The sequence below is a fragment of the Rhipicephalus microplus genome, chromosome X, assembly GCF_043290135.1.
Source record: "Rhipicephalus microplus isolate Deutch F79 chromosome X, USDA_Rmic, whole genome shotgun sequence".
NCBI classification, from domain to species: Eukaryota; Metazoa; Arthropoda; class Arachnida; order Ixodida; family Ixodidae; genus Rhipicephalus; species Rhipicephalus microplus.
In genome coordinates, this window is record NC_134710.1 from 384,620,286 (window position 1) to 384,642,041 (window position 21,756).

The 21,756-nt window shown below is 42.8% G+C and overlaps 1 protein-coding gene across 1 annotated transcript in view; it reads left to right on the forward strand.

Moving 5' to 3' along the window:
• The first annotated feature begins 6,366 nt into the window (after positions 1-6,366).
• LOC142775408 (uncharacterized) overlaps positions 6,367-21,756 on the forward strand; it is a 31,891-nt gene continuing 16,501 nt past the window's right edge. Inside the window, exons 1-3 of the mRNA XM_075876807.1 lie at positions 6,367-6,389; positions 6,607-6,770; positions 12,923-13,150. Coding sequence (XP_075732922.1) covers positions 6,387-6,389; positions 6,607-6,770; positions 12,923-13,150 — 395 coding nt within the window. The 5' untranslated portion in view covers positions 6,367-6,386. The remainder of the gene's footprint in view (positions 6,390-6,606; positions 6,771-12,922; positions 13,151-21,756) is intronic.

Below are 21,756 nucleotides of genomic sequence, written 5' to 3' on the forward strand. Positions count from 1 at the left end.
GACAGAAGTTTAACAGTGAAAGCTGTTATGACATTACAAAAAAGGTCGCGTGCGCCGTAGTTGTCCTCCGCCGGTGTCCGTAACCAATATCTTACAAAATAAAAAACACTAAGTAAACAAAAACAAGACACCATGGGATTCGAACCCGCGTCCAGTAAGTACCCTGCCCGACACTCTACCACTGAGCCACGCCGACGCTTGAATCCCCGTGCATATCGGCCTTAAGCAGTCTCGATTTAGAGGAAGGAATCGCGGTAATATCAGTAATGAAGCGTTTGAAAACAGTAAATGAACGACCAGTTGTCGCACAATGTGAATTACGTTACGAGTTGGTCATCGAATGCTCCAACCTATTACAAAAGCTTCAAGCATAATTAATGGTCATCAGCCACATCATGAAAAAAAAAGCAAAATATTCCTTGAAATAGTGTAGCGTGTGTACACTTCTCCAAAGAATGACGAAGGATGGTATATGGTGATGATTTACAAAATGTGCATGCGTCCGATTCTTGAATTTTATTGCGTATTGTTCCTAGGTGATCCTGCTTACAAACGTAAACCTTTGATTGCGGTGGAGCGTGAAGTCCTGTGGCTATGTCTAGGGGTCCCTAAGTTTGTTGCGAACAATGTTCTGTATCAGGAAGCGCGCTTAAAAACATTTGCTTGCCGAATCCGTATCGTCACGGTTACGACATATCTAAAATTTTAAAGCTATTCGTTACGACGAGGAAAATATGTATTCATCAATGACCCAGACACTTTTTTCATTGATCATTGGCATGGTTTCGTATACCACAAAATTCTTTTCGTTTAGAAGCAGCTAGATAAAATAAACGTAAAAATTTGGGATGTACAAGCAGTAACTGTGCCAAATCGAAATCGTATTATACAATATGATGAAATTTTTTCCTATAAGTCTAAATTTCAGTCATACAGTTTTCTAAATAGGCACCTATGGAGGCGTATATTCTGTAGGCCCATTTGGTCAGATTTGGGTGCACGTCAAACAACCCCAGATGGTCAAAATTTTCGGAGCCCTACACTAAAGCGTCTCTCAAAATTATATGGCAGCTCGGGGCGTTAAACTCCACATATCAATCCATCAATCAGTCTAAATAACCGCTTGCAAGCTTATCTTGCGCACATGGAAACAAATATTGTAGTAGCCACTGATGCTTCAGTAATAGACAAAAAGACAGGAGTAGGTATTTACTCTCGTTCACATGACGGGTCGTTTTCACTTAAAACTACCTGGCATCACACATTTTTTAGCAGAACTTTTGTCAATTATTCTAGATCTACGTAAACTAACTTTGAACACCCATATTGCCATAACAATTTCAGACTGGCTTTCCGTACGCACGTCACTTACAGCTTAATGTAAATCAGGTGCCTCAAAGAGGTACCTTACGTGAGTTACTCCACAGCTGAAGCTCTTAATATTATTGTGGGTAATCAGCGATTGTGAATTAGAGTTAAATGAAGAGGCGGACTCGACCGTTAGCACGAGCGGCATTGAATGGGCCAACACTTTCTGTCCTTCTGGTAGTGGCCAGTATAACGGCAATAACATATAGAAAATTTTCACTCACTGATGATTCGAAACAATCAGTAACATTATCCACAGAATTTAGGCATTGAAATGTCAGTGGAAAACCGAGTGGTGTCATACTAGGCGACTGGAAGCAAAATGCTAACTAGATTACGATATCATGTGACTCCGATAGATCTATATTCACAGCAGGGCTGGTCTGGTGCTATCTCCCCTATGTCTCTTTTGTTCAGAAATGAAATCAATAGAGCATTATTGTTGTCATGTTGCTGTTAGAGACTGTTGAGAAAACGTCTTCCTGTCGTCCCATTCGCTAACCTAGGGCTGACCTTCACCATTGGCAGTATACTTACCTTCGGTGCTTCCACTCTGGGATACAGCCACAAAAACGCATTTGATGCTGCTTCATGATGCTGCTTCAGTTATCTTCATGAATAAAAACCAATGTGCTTCTAAACTCCTATTTTTATATATGTTAATATAAAATTATTGAGCAATTTCAAAACAAAAATTCAAAACGTGTTTAAAATTACTCCCATTGAAGTTGTATACTATGCTGTCTGGTCGGGATGGCAAGAAGTATTAATTGCACTTTCTATCTTTTTGAGTACATTCAATCCTCTTTGTGCTAAGAATATTTATCAGTTGAAAGATCTAAAAGTTGTCACCAATCCCCCTGAGTGGCTAAGAGCCATAATGGAGGCATCATCATCATCATGAACATGAATGCATCCCTATAATAATAAATTATCATGCTTTATGCAGTGATGGGTACCCTGCAAGTATGCTTATAGAAATTACCCGACTAATCTTTGAAAAGGCTCAGAAAGACTGCTCTTCCAGCTTTCGCTGTAATGGTGCTGCGCGTTCTGCACAGGCCTGGTGATTTTTTCTTTTGTCTTGTTATAGTGCTTAATATTTCGACGTCATTTCTTTGACGAAAATACGTCTTAGTGGACACCGGAATAAAACACTTTAGTGTTCAAAAAATTGAAAAACGCTTGGGCTGTGCCTTCAAGAGTAGAACGCGATAGCGTAATTGGGCCCAATGCACATCGCCTTGTCCATTGCTAGCCTGGCTTCGGTTCTCGGCGTATGCCTCAACAATGCCGTAACAAAACGAATAACTGTGTGCCTAACAGTGGCCATTTGAAACTATCCGAAAATGCGTGCTGCGAGTACAGTTCTTGAGTCGCCACTACGATAATTATTCCTTTCGCGAATCAGCTAAGGCCCCACTACGTGTCGGTAAGGCATCACACGAGTCGATGCAGCTGTTTCCTTCGTTGGTGCTTGCGCTCCTGCTGGTGATAAAATACGTCTCCGCTATTTGTATTGGTTGGGCCTTTAAAACAACCACTTGTTGCGCAGTTCACACGTTTTGACGCCTGGCGCGATTCTACGCGTCTGCCATGCAGTATTACATCGTTTAAGGAGACTCCTTTCAGTACATGACATTCATATAGTGTGTGTTTTTTTTTTTCGAAGCAATTTCGAGATATGGGATTGATCTGTTACGCAGGTGACAGATATTTTCACACTCGATTATCATAGTACAACAATGGCTGTTGAAAATGTGCGTTATATCAGCCAAGCTACAGAAGAAGACCTGACTGGTTCAAGTGGCTTGGGCTCTGGTATGGATCGTGACCAGCGAAGCCAGACCAATTTGCTAACGCACTTTGGGTGACGACACCGGGCACTGGCTTCGGCCCCGCTCGACTGTTATTGCTCCAGAGATTAATATTAGAAAGAGCAGACTGAAAATACACATAATTTGATTAATTAATTAATTGATTGATTATTAATTAATTAATTGATATGTGGGGTTTAACGTCCCCAAACCACCATATGAGTATGAGAGACGCCGTACTGGAGGGCTCCGGAAATTCCGACTACCTGGGGTTCTTTAATGTGCACCCAAATCTGAGCACACGGGCCTACGAAAAATACACAGCAGAAAGCTGGAAAGTCGAAAGGAGGCGCCCTACCGATCTCTCCTAGAGCCCCTATTTGTAACCTATATTTCATCAGCTAGCTCTGGTACGTAACACGTTTGATGTATTATCCACGGTGTTGTGCCGCAGCCTTACCAGTCTCTAGCGGAAATCGTCGTCCTGTGTGAAGCGACATTCCAAGGCAGCTTCAACTACAGTGGTGGAGCAGCGAGTTCTGCTGGGCCATCAGCTCGCGGACCAAGTACCCTTTAGGCACACCTGACTAACCGGAGGGACAATCACAGCCTAAACTGCCGCCTCCTCTACATTGCACGAATCTTCGAGTCACACCTGACAATGGGCCTTGCATCTGGACTTGATCAGCGAGAAAGTTTCCCACATTCCTGGGCCAGCGGCCGTGCCTTGGTGCATTCTCTTCTTCGAGGCTTGCGAGGAGTTAGCTGCGCCGGATCAGTCAACCTGGAATCTTGCCATTCGAAGGAGTCTCCTCTACGCGAGGAGCTAAGGTCATTGAAATGAGCCAGTAGTGCCGTATTGCTCCTCCCTGCGCAACGCACTGCGCGTTCCCTTGCACTTTCCTTGAAGGCGGTTTGGCTGCGTGCTCGGGCGTGGAGTGGAGGAGGACAATTTTATTAAAAGGACCTCGACCCAATTGTCTTCTTTAGCAGGGAATCTTCGAAAGACAGAGTGTATAAAACGTGAGCGCAGAGACGCTCGGGTGTGCTTCGTCTGTTTCACTTTGTTCGCGTAACTCAAAACATGTAGATACTGCACATAAACGCTTCATCGCATCTACTCCGGCTCCTCGACTCGTCTTCTCTTGAGACTCGGATGGCTCCAGCCAGGACCATGCTACGCAAGGTCACCACAGTCATGGACGTGGTGGCATGTCCCAACACCTCATTACTAACAGCGGTCTAAAGTACAGAAGCTTCACACGATACCTGCGAAATTTGTCTGCGCTTCTTGAGCGGGAACGGTGCAGCCGTACCAACGTTTTCTGAAGAGTAAAAGATAGGGAACTCGGACTGGATCACCTCTTGTTACGCCAGCTAGTTAACCACTTTTCGTTTTTAGATATGATACTTATCCGCTTCTGTGCTCACCATGTCAACTGTGACTGGGGGTAGAACTGCCTCTGAACATGTTGTGACAACCGAAAGTTGTTCGGGAAAAATCAGGTATTTTAGTAAAAAAAATACCTTTTGTGTAAGATTTCTTGGTGTACGTTATTCCCAAGAGTTCCTTCCTCATCCCGAACGAAAAGAGTTTCATTTCGCGTTATGTGATATTGTTATCAGTGCCAACGTACCGGTCTTTGTACGCCCAGATAGCGACGTTTTAAAGAGGGTAAAAAAAAGATGCATGTGATGCCGCAAACGGAAACTTTTTATCTTTAAACTGAATAGCGGAACATTGCCTCCTAAAGCTTTCCCTAGGAATGTGGTGCTTGAATGTATATAGCGAAGGCAGGGTGGTCTTCGATGCAGTTGTGCTTATGAGCTTCCCCTGTATGTGAAGAGCAAGAATGTCAGATTGCCACTTTTATAAGGATGCGTGGTCAGCACGAGCATACAAACTTGAGATAAACTATCCACATATTTTCTGAAATTTATAAAGAAGCGCCGGAACCACCAGTGTGGCCTATCATGAAGAGAGTGAGGAGGTTCGCCGATGTGAGGAGGTTCGTCGGCGAACCTACGCTTCCGAGGGGAGAGAGACGAGCGCCCGGGGAGTCTTTGGATGCTTGTTTTTATTCTTTATCGTTGACCTCAAGGCGTCTCTCCAGCGCTTTGTCGCGAGAATTTGGCGGCGCGCCCTTTTTGAGCGCTCGTTTTGTGACACCAAGTAAAACACAAAAAAATCCAACATCTCCACAATTTGGGGGTGTTGAAAGAACCTCCGGAGCTTGAAGCTCCAGAGGTTTTTTTTTTGGTACTCTGAATCCTCAGAGGAGCAGCATCCGGGTTGGCCCGGCGTCGCGGGCTCTTCAACACCACTTTCCGCTCTCGCATTCTGGGCTGGGCTCCGCTTCTCGTTAAGTCCGTTTCGCAGCGGCTTCCTTGGCGCGCACTGTCTTGGGATCCACCGGCGCCTTGCTCGCTTGGCGGCAGCCTCTCTAGCCTCCAAGCGCGATCCAAAACATACGGCGACCATCCAAGAGAATGAACAATAACGGGCACGCCAGTGCAGCCACGCGCAGCATCCAATTGGAGAGCAGTGGCACATCCAACGCCATCTAGTGCCCATTCACCCAACCACCATACAGCCATCATATCTATCGGACTGCGCCATCTAGGAAACCAGACGAGAAATGGCAGTGACGACACAGAATGCATAGAGTGCCATCTAGTATATCATTATGCAACTGCAGCTTGCATGCATCTCTATGGGACAGTGCCATCTATAGTATGATAAGGGAGATGCTTCTGGGTGCGCTGGAGGGACGAGGGATTGTAAGAAGCTTCGCCCCTAAAATGGCGTCGCTCTGTGGTATAACACTTCTATGCCACACATACGCCCTGGATTTGATGCTCACTCGAACTTAACATTTTTATTGTGCATTTTATATGCAACTCTTTCAATTTTCTGGTTATCAATTTAATTATATAGATTTAGTCACAGACAACGGCAATTTTCTTTCACAACCATTGACGCTGTCGCCAACGTCGACACCGGAATCACTGCAAAATGATTTCAATATGCTATGCGGTCGAAATTCTGCCTGTACCGAAAAAAAATTTGAAATGTTACTGCAGATGACCAGCCAATTCATTACTGAATAGAAATCGAAATGGTATAAACACTTTCTCTGCCACTCCCCCATAGTGGGTATAAGCCACATGCTCACCCGACTACTACCAGAACCGCAAACCATGGTGAGTGCTGAGCTTTGTAAGCAAAGCTTTCGTAGGTCTTCCCTCTATAGATCTTTCTAGCGATGCTGCTGTTGTATAGGTGAACATGTTATGTCGGCGTACTGAGCTTGTTACAATGTAACAGCTTGCGTGTCCTCTCTGGGCATGCTATGTAATCGCCTGCATAGTCACTATTGATCCACGTATCCGCATGACATGCGTTATGCTTGCTTCGCAGAGTGAGTACGCCGTGATCGAGCTGGTCGAGGAGTTCTACCATGCCTCCATGGCATATCTTGCCACATACGCTCTGATTCAGGACACGTACTTCGCGGCTAAGCCTAAACGACACTTCAGCGTGCCGGACATTGTGATGATCATTTTTCACTCTATTTTCTTGGGGTGAGTTCACAGTGGATTGCGTTAATGCAAGTCACCTGTACACTCCGTGCAGGACGACTGGCGCGCCGCCCCATGGCCGTCAGAGCAGACAGCCGTTCAGAGCCGGAGCAGAACCAAACGCTCTCCCAACGCCCGCTAGTTCATCGTGTATTGTAATCATGAACTTCAGGGTAATCGATTGCACCAAAAGGTACAAGTCGTGTCCTGCGAGAACGAAATTTTACACTTTCTCGATTCATCCCTGGTTCACTCGGCAGTGAAGTAAGTGGATCATGGTTGTGAGACGTAAAACGCGTTTGGTTTGCGCTCCCTCTGCCGTCTTTCGATGTTCCGCTGCATGCTTGAATTGGCATACGACACCAACTCTGGAGGTGCAATGATCTTCTTTGATGTTTCTGCAGCCTTAGAGCTGATGAGAAAAGAAAGTGATCCAATGCATTTCAATTCAGCTCAATGCTGATGGAATGATTTAATTAACTTCATTCATTATTACCTTGTCGCCTGCCCTTCCCAATTTCGGGTAATGTAATGCGAGGTCGATTGATGCTGTGCTGGGTTGATAGAATCATCAGTTAAGAGGCGAACTGAGCTACGTAGCACATTACCGCTTACATAACTAGCCGCGTAGCAGCGCTAGGCGAACGCGGTAGGACCGAGCTAAGACTTTGATGGGTTAGTTGACCCTTATTAGACTGTCCAAACCCACCTTGGGGGATCGGCCATAGAATTGGTGGTGCCTCGTTAAATATAAAAATTTGTTGATAATCCAAAATGCTTAGCAATAGATCGTTTTCGAAAGAACTATTTAGCCTATTTCACAAGAAAAACGCGAATGCTGTTGAAGAGCTTGCTTTAGATAACCATAGCATTAAATTCGTTTTGTCAAGAGTACTAAATCGCATTCGTCATCGCAAAATCTCCATTAGCTAAAGCCTAGTGCTGTATTCTCAAAGGAAAAAAACCCCGGAAGTTATCAATTGAATTGCATCCTTCGGAGTGGTTCATACATAACTCTTTCTTTGACCGGTAAACAAAGCATGTTAGGAGGAAATGATGCAGGGCGAACAGTATAGCAGAAAGGGTGAAAAAAGAACATCTGCCAACGTTGTAGCGAGGGCTGTGCGTTTCGGAAAACAACATAAACGCAAGAGATTGTTGTGAATTAGAGAGAAATCACAATGCCCGAAGTGACCGTGGACGAAGTAATGGCCAATTTACAAGATGAAGTGAAAGACGAAATGAGGCTTCGGCATGCTCTCTGGCCGAAGTCGTAGCGAGTTTTCTTTCTCGCTCATGCCTCAAGCTCTTAGCATAGCTGCGCGAGCGTTGAGAATGATCATGGTGACCGAGGATGATGCCGCGACAATTTCAAGAGAAACAATTCGCGAAACTCATTGGCTGAAAATTGCCGTGGCACGAAGCTTCAACGAACGAGCACGCCACAAACCACTCACCATGATTTCCACGGCGCATGACCGAGAAGCCATTGATATTTCTAAATGCTCTGAGTATCTTGCTAGTAGGCGGACACACAAATAATACTCACGCACAAATAGTAAGTGTGAAAAAATGACATGTGCACTTCACCGCAATGGTTACGAAGCAAGCATCTTGCATTGCACAAACCTGACGCACACATTTGCCGTCACTACTGACGACGGGCAGCAGAGCGCTCACTAACGTCGAAAACGTGGCCGGGTTTGTGGAGTTTTTTTTTTTCAATTATTCGTAATGGCATTGCTGAAGAATGTCCGTTTACAATATCTTATAATCCGGCTTGGAAAATCAACGCACCAGCCCCGGGCGCTTTTGCCACCGTATAGCTGTGAAAGCAATGAGGAGCTGCGGTTTGCTATACAATCCTCAACATTGCGGCCCACCGGATCACAAGTAGCAATGCGCGCGGCTTTCAAATCAACCCATGTAGGTCCCAAGCGGAGTGTATAGCTCACGCAAAAAAAAAAAATGCAAGAGTTTTGCCGCAAGTGCGCAGCGATGGAAGCGAGAGCAACTAATTGGAATGTTATGCGCAGCAAGGCTGGCAGCTCACTCCTTTAGCGTGCGATCTGGCATAACTCTTTAAAACGCTGGCATAAACAAACGTAGCCCAGAGTGAAGTGATCCGAGAGCTGTCTATGTATCTTGAACGCCAACTTTTCGGTGAAGATACAGCACGCATACAAAGGTATAAACCGCATGCAGATCACTGTTAAGATATAGCATGCATGCGCGACCGCTTCCAACCGGTCAAAGTACGCACTTTCTGCCGAATCTAGGGAGCATTGGTCCGAAATTCGTCCATGGGCTTTTCGTGCGACGGACACGCCCGGCGAGTGTCACATCTACGCATGAGCGCTGGTCGTCGGCAACCCTCGCCCACTTTCCCACAATATCTTGCCCATATACGACACGTCGCGTGATGTTATATGTTCGTAATTCACGCGAAAACTCACGGCGGCGCCGACAGTGACAGAAAAACGCGCTGGGAGTGTCGAAACAAAAATTGGCAGATCCCACGTACAGTGCGAATAGTTGATATGGGAAGCACGAGTGAGGAAAGCAGATATCTCAATTTGAAATCAGCACAATGTTACGAGGCTGGAGTAATTTATGCCGTACATGACTTTCATGTCATGATTATCATGTTTGGACGTGTGATTTACCTTCGTCGTCTATTCACGTCACGTCATATTAAATCTGGTCTATGTGGAGCTAGCAAAACGACCGTGAGCGCATCATGAGCATCGTACGTAGTAATGTTCCTACATGACACTTATGTCATGATTATCGTGTTTGCCCCAGTCATATACCTTCGTCACTCATTCACGTCACGTAATACCAAATTTTCCACAAGTGAAGCTAGCGAAACGACTATGGGCGCACCATGAGCGTATGACCAGTAATCATGACTTTCGTGACATGCATGTCATTATTTACATGTTAGGGTCCATCGATTATGTTCCCCATGCAGTCATGTCATACCATCCCAGTTTTGCAATTCGCCATGTGAACAAAACCACGGCAAGTGCAGCAAGGCTATCAATTGCAATTTATTAGACTTATGACATATAACTCTTGATTTTCTTGTTATGACCTGTCACTTATGCTCGTCATACAGTCATGTTATGCCACATCGATTTCGGTATCGATACCATTATCAAAATGGACAAGGGAGCTAAAATCATAGGCGGATAGATAGATAGATAGATAGATAGATAGATAGATAGATAGATAGATAGATAGATAGATAGATAGATAGATAGATAGATAGATAGACAGACAGACAGACAGATAGATAGATAGATAGATAGATAGATAGATAGATAGATAGATAGATAGATAGATAGATAGATAGATAGATAGATAGATAGATAGATAGATAGATAGATAGATAGATAGATAGATAGATAGATAGATAGATAGATAGATAGATAGATAGATAGATAGATAGATAGATAGATAGATAGATAGATAGATAGATATGCTCAATGTCGCCAAAATTAGCTAAAAGGCTTCTTATTTCAAAAATCCGGCGTTGGGTGAGGTGAACACGAAAGGAGCCAAAGTCTGGTGGCCCGAACTCAGTGCTAGTGCATTAAATGTTCTGATGCTAGAAACTTAAAAGAGAGGGTGGGAGAGAGTACCTAATGTAATAAGGATATGTGAGCCTATTAGGAAATATACAATTTATGCATTGGGTGAAACAAATGTGGATCAAGGTGTTGTAAACGAATAACAAATGATAAGCATAACGTGACTTAAAGGTGAATTACATGTGAATTGAAGCTAAATAAATGTAAACCAAATGTTGAAGTGATTTGAGGTAAGTCACAAGTTTACGTTCAACTGAAATAAAATTAATGAACGCCTAGGTGAACAAGTCTTAGTATGCCTAAATGGTGATGTAGTGCAGGGGACTGCAAGAGAACAAGTAGTAGGAGGTAACAGTGCATTCGACTGGGAACGTGAAAACAACTTAGTATGTGTCTCAATAAAAGATAAGCATTCCCTTAGGTTTTTGTTGAACGCTAAGTAAAGGTATTGCACACCCTCCCAATTTTTCAACCTGCACGCGTGAGCGTTGACCACTGCAGCTTTCGTCTGCCAGGACGTTACGCGAAGCGCACCCAACTCCGCCTATTTGTTTATCCTTGCTTTTCTTGGCTTAAAGCATTTCTTTGCGTACCAAAATCACTTCATTCATTTCTATCTATCTATTTATCTATCTATCTATCTATCTATCTGCCACGACTTTGTGCTTTGTGACCATCTCATTGGTTTCACCTCTGTAAAAAATAGCATTGGAAAACAGTAGTGTGTGATGCACTACATATCATACTATAGGTGCAAACTTGCTGCATGAGCCCTCAGCGTTTCGTATTCGGAGGAATGACTACACGAAATTTACCACTTTCGTCACTGGAGTGGCTGTATTACCTTGAACCAGTGGTTGCTGAGTTATGCGAGATCACATCCAAAAGAGTTTAGCGTCTAGCCTTACTTTGCATACCATTCCAAAGTGGTTCTTACAGTGACATTTGTTGCTTATGAAGTTGCGGCGAAACTGATTTCTTTAAGCTCAAAAAATGCCTGAACAAAGGTCTGCGTGTGCTTTACATATAGCATACCGTACCGAATAGGCTGGATTCCCATTTTCCTTGTAATAATATTAGCGTAAGAGGGGGACCTATATCTGCAGGTACCTAATGTGGCACATTCGAAGTGTATTTGTAGGTACATTGTGTGTCTGCGCCTTTTTTTCAGCCAACATCTTCAGTTTTGACTGAAGCAACGTGTACATGATGTAACGCAATGAACGAACAACACACTCAGAGGGATGTGGTAAGCCTGTTTACAAACACAGGTGTTAGTTCGCGCGATTTATGCCCATGACGCTAGTGGTGCTTTACGATAGCTCACTACAATGGTGCATTATGATAGCGGTAAGCAGACCATGTGGCCACCACGCTAAATATGCTATTACTTGATGCGTGGCGCATTTGTGAGCACCGTAATTGTGGGGTCAATGAGGGTACACTATGTTCTGCTATTCATACTACGCGGCATTCATTTTTTACGCGATAATATTGCAACAACTTACGCATTATTATCAGAAAGCTTAATGATTCCTGGGGGGAGAGGGGGGGAGATATTCGTTTGCGCTCTACAACTTTCTTATGGTTCGTTTTGCGTAAAAATGAATACTTGCAATGTTCTTTAGATATTATTGACTGTATTTGCAATGTAACATAATAAGATGTGACGTATACTATGCAGCAGCTAATAACACACATTTAGTTTCGTCTTATGATAATATTTTGTTAAATATGTAGTATTAGAGCACTTATTTGATCTATACACACGAACAACTTTAGCAGTTTGATAGAGATAGGGTCATACATCGTACCTCGAAATGGATATTTCAACAGCCTGCGAAATACCGGAATGTGCAATTACGGTGGCTTTCACATCGTTTTCCGACTCATATTGTTTCTCACTGGGAGATCTGCACGGGCTGCCAGAACCCTGGAGCGAGCCCTCAGATAAGCTCAATGCTTTAGTGGAACACCGTAATAACACGGTAATGTTTTGTGTGAAATCGTGTGTGAAGTTCTTTAGGCACACGTCACGTAAACTGGTTCCGAAAAATCTTACTGCGTCCTCTCTTTACGTTTCTATGGCAACACAGCTGTTTTTAGAAGCTCAGCCTCAGCACAATGACGCAAGTGAAGCATGTTACTGTTCGCCCTATTTCTTCCCGAATTCACGACTATATAGGTGGCTGATCAAGTCAGAGTGATACGGCGCGGAGACAGTTGCTTTGAAACGACCAGCGTAATGCACGAACCTGCTCTAAATTGATTAGTCAAAAATCAATTCCACTACGGGGGAAAACATTCTGCTCCACATCGAGCAGCGAAAATAGTGATTACTGGGGGTTCACTATCGGTACAGAAGACACTTTTCTCACATTTCCTAATCAGAACTTGTCGAACAGCAGGGCACTGGTGTAGGCCACCTGATCACCTTCAGGTGAAAACCAGTTTAATGTTGGCTCTTGGGTTTGTCCAGCCTTCGGCTTCCACTGATTACGCAAAAGCGCCTTTACCATTAGGTAGCATTGTTTCCAAGGGGACATGCTATCCACGCAGGCGACACCTGCTGTGTCACGCGATGCCGCGCAAGCTGCTGTACTTGGTGGACATGCTGTTGCACGTGTGCCACCTTTTCTCGGACGTGATGCTCATGGTGGCCCTAGTGCACTGCAAGCCCGAGCCGCTCCAGTTGGCGACGGGCCGGATGCTGTGGGGTGGTAGCTGTCACATGGGCTCCTTGATCGCGGCCATCGTGAGCTTCATCTACCAATTGGTTGCCCTCACGTGAGTGTATGGCTTGTCAGATTATTGATGGCCGACGCACTGTTTACCGCTATCAGGGCAGACTATGTATTGCTTGTAGTTTGGCTTTCCGTACTTCAGGCTCGCTGAAATACAAAGCTTGGTCTCAATGCTACAGACAACTGCAGTCTTCAGCATCATGACCACATGACAATAATAATTTTTATGTCTTTCCAAGAGATGTTTACACCTATAAAGCCAGAAAGCTGAAATTTCATTTTTTACAAATGTGCAGATGTACTATTGCAAAATTATGAAATGTAGTAGTAACAGCTATCTTTTTTTTGTTTTAATGTGAATCTATTCGGTGAAGCAGAGAGTATACAAGTGCCACTGTTAATAGAGACCACATGACAAAGCCCATTGATCCTTAGAGCAGCTTGCCTTCCTAGCTGTCTAGCATGGTGCAAGAGTGAAGGTTTTCAAGCGAATGTCAAAATGAAGTAATGACGTGCTGCTCACAATGGCCTGCTTGTGTTTCCCCATTTTCTCGTATTAACAATGGGATGTAAGGAGCTCTTACAACTGCACATTAGAAGTCCTTCAACACCATTACTGTTAAATAACTTGTGCACAGCTAATGTTTTAACAATTGCCACAAATAAAACACAGTTTATTGTCTTCCATTCTAGTAATAATGCTCTTTCACCTACCCCCGCTATTACTATTAGCGGTCACAGACATATTTCTACCACAATGTTCACATTCAAGGGAATAGTCCTCGATTCTCATCTAAAGTACAATCATAAGATTTCACTTATAAGACAGGGGGTAGTTTCTTGTATCAGAACAATAATTAAAGCATTACCATTATTCTACTTTTATTGTACTTCGCCTTTATCTATTGTCATATTACGTACTGCATAACGCCATGGACGAGCACCTTTCTATCTCATAATTTCCCACTTCAGCGTCTCTAAAACCAAGCCATTCGCATTCTAACAATCAGTACTCTATTCACCAGCGTGTCCCCACTTTTTTGGCAACATAGTGTACTAACAGTTTGTAATTTATTCAACTATATACTGGAGATTCGTGTATTTAATTGTCTTAACGGTTCCATAACAGCCAATGTCTTGGAAAAACTTTGATTGGTAAACGCTAAACTCGTCAGGTTCGCCTTTAACAACAACAATTTTTTACTACCATATGAACTTACTTCGCAAGCACACTACCATATTTGCTGCCAGTAATTTTTGGAATTCAATACCACTATACACCGAATAATTGTAATTCATCACTTTAAAAAAGTCATCTCTGTTCGCAATCATAACTAATCTGTATTTATACATTGGTATTTTCTTAATACAGCTATTACTGTACGAATTAATTAGGCATTTATCACTTATGTAGATTTGAGTTGTCTGGTGTATCATTATTAAAAGTCCCTTTTGTCTGAAATTCTGCTGCTATTTTTTATATCCGTGTGTAATTACTGAACGTTGTTTTATTCCCGTTTCTACTGATAGTTACCTTACAAGTTAGCCTTGTCTTTATTCGTATAAAAACGCATTTCAATTCAAGGAATAATAACGGGCTAGGAATTAAAGTCATTGCACAGTGTAAAGTGCACCCATCACTCGAAAATTCAAGGCGGGTTTGACTTTGCTTTCACCTCTGATGACGGACAGTACTGCGATGTTACTGTCCTTGTAGATGACTGAACATGACAGATTTTGCTTGCTTAAGGATAAATAAAAGCAAAAACACCCAGCATTACAATCTTTATTTGCAGTTGTTTTATTTATTGAACATATGAAGTCTCAATAGGAGCAGGTTCGCTCTGGCAATTTATGGGTTCATTTTAACTGTTCAAATGTTAGAAATGTTTACGTTATACAACAATTTTATGTCAAGCAGAATGAGAAATTATGTGTACTAATCACCTTCAGAAAAAGCTCACAAAGGCAGATGCTGTCCTCATTGCAGTACTTGTACACACTGAGCCGAGCAGCAATACCTGGCAGAATTCCAGCTCTGGTCACTGATCCACATTGTTCCGGGGGCCAGCCTCTAAGTAAGGGAGGAGAGAGCAAAATGATTTTAAATCATGAGGTCAGCAACCTGCTGTGTAGCGACATTTTACTTGTTTTTTAGGACAGTTGCATGCCAAGAAGGCTGCATTTTGAGGTGTGTCAACATCACTTTTCAAGTCACAGAGATAGCATAACATCGAGTACAAGAACCAACAGCTTCACGAACGGCTAAATGAAAGACTTAACTCAAGGAATTGACGCATAGGGAGGTTTGCATTCTTAAAAATTATGTGACGTGATCCCGTACTTAATCTACTAGACTGCTCTACCATTCAAGCTGAATGCAGATGAATCACAATCCTAAATGAAAGTGATAGTCTAATAGTGAGAGAAAAGACTGCCAAGTGTTTACTAACCGTGTGTGGTTGGTTACCACAGCTACACGTTTAACGAAGCGGAAGTGAATTGCACGACAACAGAGAAAGAAGCACTAACCATCTTAAAAGCACCCAGAAGCTTCAACGAAAGACGGTGGTGCAGCATCCATATTGGGAATCCCACTATCTGATGTGTGAAAGAATTCATGCTGTCAAGCTTTGTAAAGAAACTGAAGCTATAAAACTGACTCAAGCAGGATTGACCGCAGTGCCACCTACACAAATTAAAAAAAAATATTCAGTCTTTATCATAACCATTGTCAATTGAGTGGTCAAGACGGCATCCGGTAGACGTACATGAAGCTACTCAAGTCACAGGATTCGGCATAAAAGAAGACACGACAAGACAAGTACAAAGATATCACGAGTGCCAGATTAATAAGGTAAAGTTTAGGCAGCTGACTTAACAAATAGTAAAGTCAAAATAATTTTTGCACCGTTAGAGGTCATTCACATGAACTTCAAAAAATATTGTAAAAAACCTAAAGGTCGTGGCTTGTAAAAGGATTGTAGCAGCAAAAGGAGAAAAGGGGATATCAACAGTCTGATCTCCTTCTAAACTACAAGATGTTTGACCTAAAGTAAGTATCAGTGAGACACAGTGAACAAAATTTACAGAGTCATCAATCTAATAAATGAAAAACCAACAGCGAATTGCACTCAAGTTTACTGCTGCATGTCATTCAGCAGTTAGTGAAGCAAGCTAATTGAGACATAAATCTGTAATTAGGCGTTTGTCCAGAATTCCCGGAAAGATGGAAGAGCTGCCTTTAAATGGCATAGCTCATCATGCACAGCCCTAAAAAGCATCGCCGGGGTGCACACCACTTATTATGTGTTTTTACATACTACAGCCTCATTGAGGCTATTGCACAAGTGAAAAAAAAGAAATCAACATTCATGATTAGAATTTCACTGCTCCTGCAAAGCAACATCTATGCCAGCCAACGTGACTGTGAGTTGAAGCGATGACCAGCCTGACAAAAGAGAGAACTACAGAGGGTGAAGCTAAGTACAGAAGGAAAACAAAAAAAAACGTCGACAAAAACAGAATACAGCTGTACCAAGAATTGAGGTTCCAGACTTGGTGCTAGTGATGAAAGAATTGTGAAACTCGGTAGCAAGTCACAGGGGACCATTCTCTTTTGTAAAAATGGCAATCCAGCTGAGCCATTCAAAGATTGCCCGGTTCGTAGACCTCAACGGCACGTTTGGATTGGCCTCCACAGCCAAAATTCTAAAAGAGTACGGCACCACTTTTTAAAGGTGAGATTACTCGGCCATGCGCATCTGATGGATACAGAGGTGACTCTGAGCAAGTGAGAAGTAAATAATATTGTGATAAGATATATTATTTCTTATAATAAAGTCGGGTTTCTTGTGGCACATAAGGCAATTCTAGGGACTTCATGCTGCAATCTGGCTAGTTGTGATAACATCAGGTACTGAAATGGCCACTCAGCGTTACAAAAACTATCAAAATGACTGCTTGTGGGTTGGCAATGAAGCCACAGTGTGAAGTAGCCGAGCTAGTTTCATGATTCCTCCCACAAGCCCATGACGAGAAGCTCATATTTTGTTACGATTTCAGGGTACAGTAGAAATGGAAATTAGCTTTTAAGAGCATACTGTAATTACTTTTGCAGAGTGTACTCGACCTTTGCAGTACTTTTTCTGGTATATTAAAAGCTGGGCCTTTCATTTGACACAAGAAAATGAAACTTTTGCAGTCATTACTCCTTTATCATCCCAGGATATTTGAAAACAACTGCTGCGAAAGTGAAGCAAGCTTAAGCAGTTGTAAAAGACAAATGATTTCTTGCGTAGGAAACTAGGAGGACTGAGATAATAAAATAAAGAAGTTAGAAATGATGACAAGAAGATTGCTGTGTCTCTGTATTATGTGCAATCTCTTTACACACCACCTGTTAGCAACTTGTACGATAGGCCAAAGTTAGCATTAATTGAAAGAAAAATGTGAACTAACTTTCCCAAGATCACCAAAGTTTCAGTATGTTTTTGTACAATACTGATAAATATGTGTCGACAGCGTAGCATTGTATGATTTTGTTGGTTACACCTTTGAGTATACTTATGGTAATAATATCAGCATAGTCCACATAAATCTCACATTACCTGCCAACCTGAGGTGTAATACTGTTTTTTTAATAGCAGTGCCAGAACAAGCAGTGTTGCAAAGGACCCATGTAAGCAAGGTGCTACAAACAGATTATAAACTGTTCATAAACAGATCATTCACAACCCTACAGCTAGTGTAGCATTCCCTGTCACGTGCACTCGGCAGACTCTAATTCCTTTGAATTACGGGAACATGCATTGTCTGTAAAAAAAATGCCGACGAGGGTACACTTTTGAGCACTACGTGCAACTTAGCTACAGCTGGTTATTCGCTTTATTCACAGGGCATTTGTCAATTATTTGACGTGTAAAGAATGAAAGCTCAAACCACTAACCATTCTGGATTGCAGTTTTGATGTACACACTGGAGCCTTACCCACACTAACTGCAGTGATTTTCAACATGACGCTTACTCTGGGCACTCGATCGTAGTCACACATGCCTTCAGCAAAATATCTAGCGGTATTGCAGTGAAGCCTCACTAAACGCGTGCGAACTTTTTTATTACTTTATAACTTTCGAAAAAAAAAAACTCGAAGCTGTGGGTTTAACTTTTATTGTTGTTTAACTTATTCCACTGAAGTCTAAGCGCACTAAAGGCACTGTGCCACAGCAGCAATAGTCGTGCTTTCACTGGGTAGTGTAGTAACCGAAGCTGCGCCTGCCCGAGCATAGTTTGCGAACTTGACTGCACTGATGGTCCCGTAAACAAGCATTTTATGGCTCTGTTCAGAACTGCAAAGAAAAAAAGAACTTACAGAGACCGGCATTTCGACGTCTTCTTAATCTTCACTGTATACAACTGTCCACTTCTTGGTGTCTCCTGTGGTCATTGAAAACGGATCAACACTGCCGGCGGCAGTGAAGTGCAGCGTCAATACAAGCATGCTCACAGTGTTTCTAGGCACACTTGAAGTTTCTAAGGGTGCCTCCAAATGATTAAAAGGCGTGTTTCACGATCACGATCGCCTCAGCGAACAAAGCGCGCTTATTTAGTCTTGCCTGGCAGCTGCCTGGAGGCATCGTCATGGGCGCAGCCATGTTTGCCGACGACATCGCGCACGAACCAATGAGCTTGCCGCTTCCGAGAGCCTCGTAAAGGCACCTGGCACAATGCATTGTGGGTGTGCGGGGGGGGGGGGGGGGTCTATCCTGGTATAACATGGAGAGAATTAAACACGCTCAGAAGAACGAAGGAAGCGTCAAAGCAGTGAAGAGGAAGCTTGGGATAGGCGAAAATCGGATGTATGCAATAAGAGACGATGAAGGCTAAATAACTACCAATATGGATGGGATAGTTAAAATAGCGGAGGAGTTTTACAGAGATCTGTGCAGTAGCCAAGACAACAACGACCTTTATATAGGAACTAGCAGTAACCCAGATGACACCCCACCAGTAATGATAGAAGAAGTCCGAAAAATCTAGGAGAGCATCCAAACAGGCAAAGCTGCTGGTGAGGATCAGGTAACATCAGATCTGCTAAAAGATGGAGGACAGATTGTGTTAAAAAAACTAGCCACTCTGTTTACGAGGTGTCTCCTGACAAGAAGAGTACCAGAGTCTTGGAAGAATGCGAACATCCGCTTAATACATAAGAAAGGAGATGACAAGGACTTGAAGAATTACAGGCTGATCAGCATGCTCTCCGTAGTATACAAGCTATTTACAAAGGTAATTGCTAACAAAGTTAAGAAAACATTACAATTCAATAAACCAAAGGAACAAGCAGAATTTCAAACAGGCTACTCAACAATTGACCACATTCATACTATCAATCAGGTAATAGAGAAAGGCCCAGAATATAACCAACCACTATACATAGCCTTCATAGATTACGAGAAGGCGTTTGATTCAGTAGAAATATCAGCCGTCATGCAGACACTGTAGAATCAGGGCGTAGATGAAGCATATATAAACATCCTGGAAGAAATCTACAGGGGTTCAACTACTACCATAGTGCTTCATAAAAAAACATAATACAAATCAAAAAAAGTGTAAGGTAAAGGGATACAATCTCCCCAATGCTATTTACCGCGTGCTTACAGGAGGTTTTCAGAGGCCTAGAATGGGAAGAATCAGGGATAAGAGTTAATGAAGAGAACCTTAGTAACCTGCGCTTTGCCAATGGCATTGCATTGCTGAGTAACTCAGGACACGAATTGCAACTAATGATTATGGAGTTAGACAAGGAGATCAGAAAGGTAGGTCTTAAAAGTATTCTGCAGAAGACGAAAGTAATGTGCAACAGCCTCGGAAGAAAGCAGCGCTTCGAGATAGGTAATAGTGCACTTGAAGTTGTAAAAGACTGTCTACTTAAGAGAGGTGATAACCACGGAGCCGAACCACGAGATTGAAGTAACTAGAAGAATAAGAATGGCGTAGAGCACATTTGGCAAGCACTCTCAAATTATGACTGGTAGAATGCCACTATGCCTCTAGAGGAAGGTATATAACAGCTGCATATTGCCGGTACTTAGCTAGAGAGCAGAAACCTGAAGACTTACAAAGAGTATTCAGCTTAAGTTGAAGACGACGCAGCGAGCAATGGAAAAGAAAATGGTAGGTGCAACCTTAAGAGACAAAAAAAGATCAAAGTGAATTAAGGAACAAACCAGGGTAAAGGATATCATAGTTGAAATCAAGAAGAGAGAATGGACATGTGCCGGGCATGTAGCGCGTGAACAGGATAACCGCTGGTCATAAAGGGTAACTAACTGGATTCCTAGAGAAGGCAAGCGGGGTACGGGGAGACATAACGTTAGGTGGGCAGATGAGATTAAGAAGTTTGCTGGTATAAATTGGCAGCAGCAAGCACGGGACCGCTTTGACTGGCGGAACATGGAAGAGGCCCTTGTCCTGCAGTGGCCGTAGTCAGACTGATGATGATGATGATGATATGGTTCCTCAGCTTATTCAATTCGTTGCTGGTGTTTTTTTTTGGTTTTATGTTCTTTCTACGTTTACGGGAAACTCGACACTGGCACCATGTCAAATTTGATTTTTTTTTTTACATTTCCATGGCGTGTTTCTCTCGATTGCAGCTTCGCTTACGTAGCTTTCGTGATGATCGCCGATAATAAAACAATTGTAGAGCACTGGTTTTTTGCTCTAATAATATTTTTTCTCTATGTAAACCTACACCAAGCATTTCACTTTCAGCTGGACAAAATATCGTAACAGTTCTGTCTCTTGTTAGTAAATTATCATTAGAGAATACGAAAATCACGCTCACTCGTGCCTCGAGAATGGGCTCGGTAAGCCAGAAAACGCTCACAAAAAAAAAATGCTGACGATGAGGCCGTATTGCGCTGGGCTTGTCGACTCGTTGCCCCGCCACGATGATCTATTGGCTAACGTACTCGGCTGCTGACCTGCAGGTCATGGGATCGAATCCCGGTGGCGGCGGCAGCATTTTCGATGGAAGCGAAAGTGTTGTAGGCCTGTGTGCTCAGATTTGGGTGCACGTAGAAGAACCCTAAGTGATCGAAATTTCCCGAATCCTCCCCTACGGCGTCTCTGATAATTTTGTGGTGGTTTTGGGACTATCAAATCCACATATCAATCATTACCGACTCGTGGTTACGGCGTGCCTTTTAAATACTTTGACAACGTCTATATATGTCCTGCAATCGGTAAAAGTGAAATACACTTGCGCAAATTGAGCCTGATCCTTAATATACCAAGCTTAGCAGAACTTAGTTACTAAATCATAAAGTAATGCGAAAAAAAACTTAATAGCACCAGCGGATAATGACGCCAAGAAAGATACCAGATATACTTGTAGTATTTAATTATAGTGTAGTAATAACGAAATGAAATGCAACCAAAGTAAGCAAGAAGTAACTTGCCACCGCTATAGAAGGACCGAGGCTAAAGTCTTCAGATAAGTGCTTTGATATTAATATGCTGGGTGTTACGTCCCACACTAGAATATGATTCTGAGAGATGCAGTAGTGGAGGGTTTTGAAAATTTTGACCATCAAGTGTCTTTTAACGTGCGCTTATATCGCTCAATACTCGCGCCTTTACAATTTC